Source organism: Macrobrachium nipponense, chromosome 10, assembly GCF_015104395.2.
Source record: "Macrobrachium nipponense isolate FS-2020 chromosome 10, ASM1510439v2, whole genome shotgun sequence".
NCBI classification, from domain to species: Eukaryota; Metazoa; Arthropoda; class Malacostraca; order Decapoda; family Palaemonidae; genus Macrobrachium; species Macrobrachium nipponense.
In genome coordinates, this window is record NC_087204.1 from 109,109,067 (window position 1) to 109,111,820 (window position 2,754).

General features: G+C 34.5%; 1 protein-coding gene across 2 annotated transcripts in view; it reads left to right on the top strand.

Annotated features, from left to right (window-relative positions):
* Nucleotides 1-1,983: 1,983 nt before the first annotated feature.
* LOC135223891 (larval cuticle protein 9-like) overlaps nucleotides 1,984-2,754 on the top strand; it is a 3,270-nt gene continuing 2,499 nt past the window's right edge. For both annotated transcript variants that reach the window (XM_064262808.1, XM_064262809.1), the window contains exon 1: nucleotides 1,984-2,036. In XM_064262808.1, coding sequence (XP_064118878.1) covers nucleotides 2,025-2,036 — 12 coding nt within the window. In that variant the 5' untranslated portion in view covers nucleotides 1,984-2,024. The remainder of the gene's footprint in view (nucleotides 2,037-2,754) is intronic.

Here is a 2,754-nt window from a genome sequence, read left to right on the forward strand (position 1 = left end):
TCTTCATTCAGAATTTCAGTTTATAAAAGAAATGCTTCAAAAAAACGGTTTTAATAATGCTTTCATAGATACGTATGTTGGTAAACAGCTAGAAAAATTATTGTTCCCGAAAGTTTCCATTTTAAAAGCCAATAAAGCAGTACTGTATTTTACCATGTTTTCTATGGTAATAAGAGTTTTTTCTGTTGAAAATAGACTACTAAAACTTTTAAGAGAATTTTATCCTCAAGTTAATGTTAGGGTAGTGTTCAAGCCTAAGTATACCTATTTTGGTTGGTGGTTTGTTCAAGTACAAAGCCAATCGTACCCCCAGAAAAAAACTACAGCCCTCTCATGTTGTATATAAATACGAGTGCAATTGCTGTAATGCAATTTACGTGGGGAAAACAAAGCGCCAAGCAACGTGTACGATGGTTTGAACACTTGGGAAGATCAGTTAGGACAAACAGGCTTTTAGCAAAACCACCATTCAGTGCCATACGGGATCACGCAGAAAATAGTGATCACCCTCCCTCTAGGTTAGATTCATTTCCATTCTCTCTAGTCGAGTGGCCCCATGGAGCTGGCAATTAGTAGAAAAGGTCTCTACACTTTTAAAGTGAAACCTTCCCTCAGTAACAACGAGAGGTCCACGGAGATGCTGTGTTTTTAAATTTTTAGTGTGTATGTTTGTATGCCTTCATGATGCAGGTATTTTATTTATATATTTATTTATTTATTTATTTTTTAATATTGCTTACTTCCCCTTTTTTATGCTTGTACATTACTTTTGTTTTTATTATATATACAATGTAACCTTTGTGTGAACATTTCTTCATTCTAATGATCGATCGTAATTTAGTGATTTTTTAATTTTTTTTTTTTTCCTTTCTTTTTTTTGTTATTTGTTTTTTGTATAGACCTGATGATGGAGACAGTTACTCCGAAACCGGTAGTCATAAGAAAATAAAGGATGTTTATGTACAAGTGCTGGTTTTACTCTTTCTATCAAGACTCCGTTTTCCAAGGGATAGATCAGTTGCAGATATATATATATATATATATATATATATATATATATATATATATATATATATATATATATCTATATATATAGATATATATCTATATATATGTATATATATCTATATATATCTATATATATATATCTATATATATATATATATATATATATATATATATATATATATATATATATATATACTTATTATACTTATGTATTTAAGTATAACACATTCAATATTCCAGTTAAAATGATCAGTAATTACATCTATGAACAACCTAACAGCCAACAGAGTCAAATTCCAAGAGGAAAATGTTTCTAAATATATACAGTTCTTGACCTAATAAACTTGATCCACGACTTCACTTCAGGAACTGATTCCAGCGACTGACTGGGAAATGTAAAAGCTGTGAAATCACAAGAACGTCCAACAGCCGATTTAAAGAGAGAGAGAGAGAGAGAGAGAGAGAGAGAGAGAGAGAGAGAGAGAGATAGAGAGAATAAAGCTGCTTGCTTCCCCCAGCTGGGTTTGAGGAATACTATGACGGAGCATTCGACGCACGTCTCTCTCTCTCTCTCTCATCGCAACTGAGACCTACAACACTCGAACAACAACCAGGTAACAATAACAATTAACTGCTTTATTCAACAGAAGTGTACTGAAGCTTTATGGAAGGCGTCAAGGAAACTGAAGACGACTTCACGCTAGCTAACAAAACCAAAACCTTCTCATTCTGAAAAAAAAAACACACAAATAAAAAGGAAACTATTAAACCGACCAAGAGGTGAAGAGGAAAGTCCAAAAAGTGCAGAATGATAATAATAATAATAGGTAACAATAATAAGTAACAATTAGCGACCTTTCCTTCCGTAAAAGGGCAGAGATGGGAAGTTGAATCCAACAGGGGGGAGGGGGGTGGGGGAAGAGGCGTGGCTTCGCCATCCTCCACGACCGTGACCAATGCATATATAAACCTGAACCATACTTTACTCCGCACAGAATCCGACTGGGAAATACATCATGAACGCAAAGGTGAGGACTTTTGTGTGTACTTAAGACCTTCTATAGTCTGTCTTTATAGGTCTCTTTTGTTTCTCTCTAGGTCTCCCTGTCACACACAGGTTTCAGCTCTTCACTTGTCCACAGTGATTTTACTGATTCAGTAACTTTTTTTTTTCATATAAGTGTTATATTTGTAGCTAAATCAATCAGAGGGCCACATTCTATTTTACCATGAAAACACTATAATTCACTGAAGTCATTCGAAATCTTAAGTTTTTCAAAATTTTCAAGCGAAAGCGAAGCATTTCAACTCCTCTTCCAGACGCTCATTTTTCTATCTTGCAATCGTCTATCCATCTCTCGTCGCAAGATACTTGCTATGGGAGAAAAAATGTTTCTCTCTCTCTCTCCGAAAATAATTTAACGATTAACCAATACACGACATTCTATCTTCCTCTCTTCTCTCTGAAAATTAATTTACAGATTAGTCAGTACATAACTCTTTCTCTCCTATAATAATTTACCGATTAACCAACACACGACTGACTCTCTCTCTCTCTCTCTCTCTCTCTCTCTCTCTCTCTCTCCGAAAATAATTTAACGATTAATCAATACACGACTTTCTCTCTCTCTCTCTCTCTCTCTCTCTCTCTCTCTCTCTCTCTCTCTCTCTCTCAGAAAATTAATTTACAGATTAGTCAGTACATAACTCTTTCTCTCGTATAATAATTTACCGATTAACCAACAC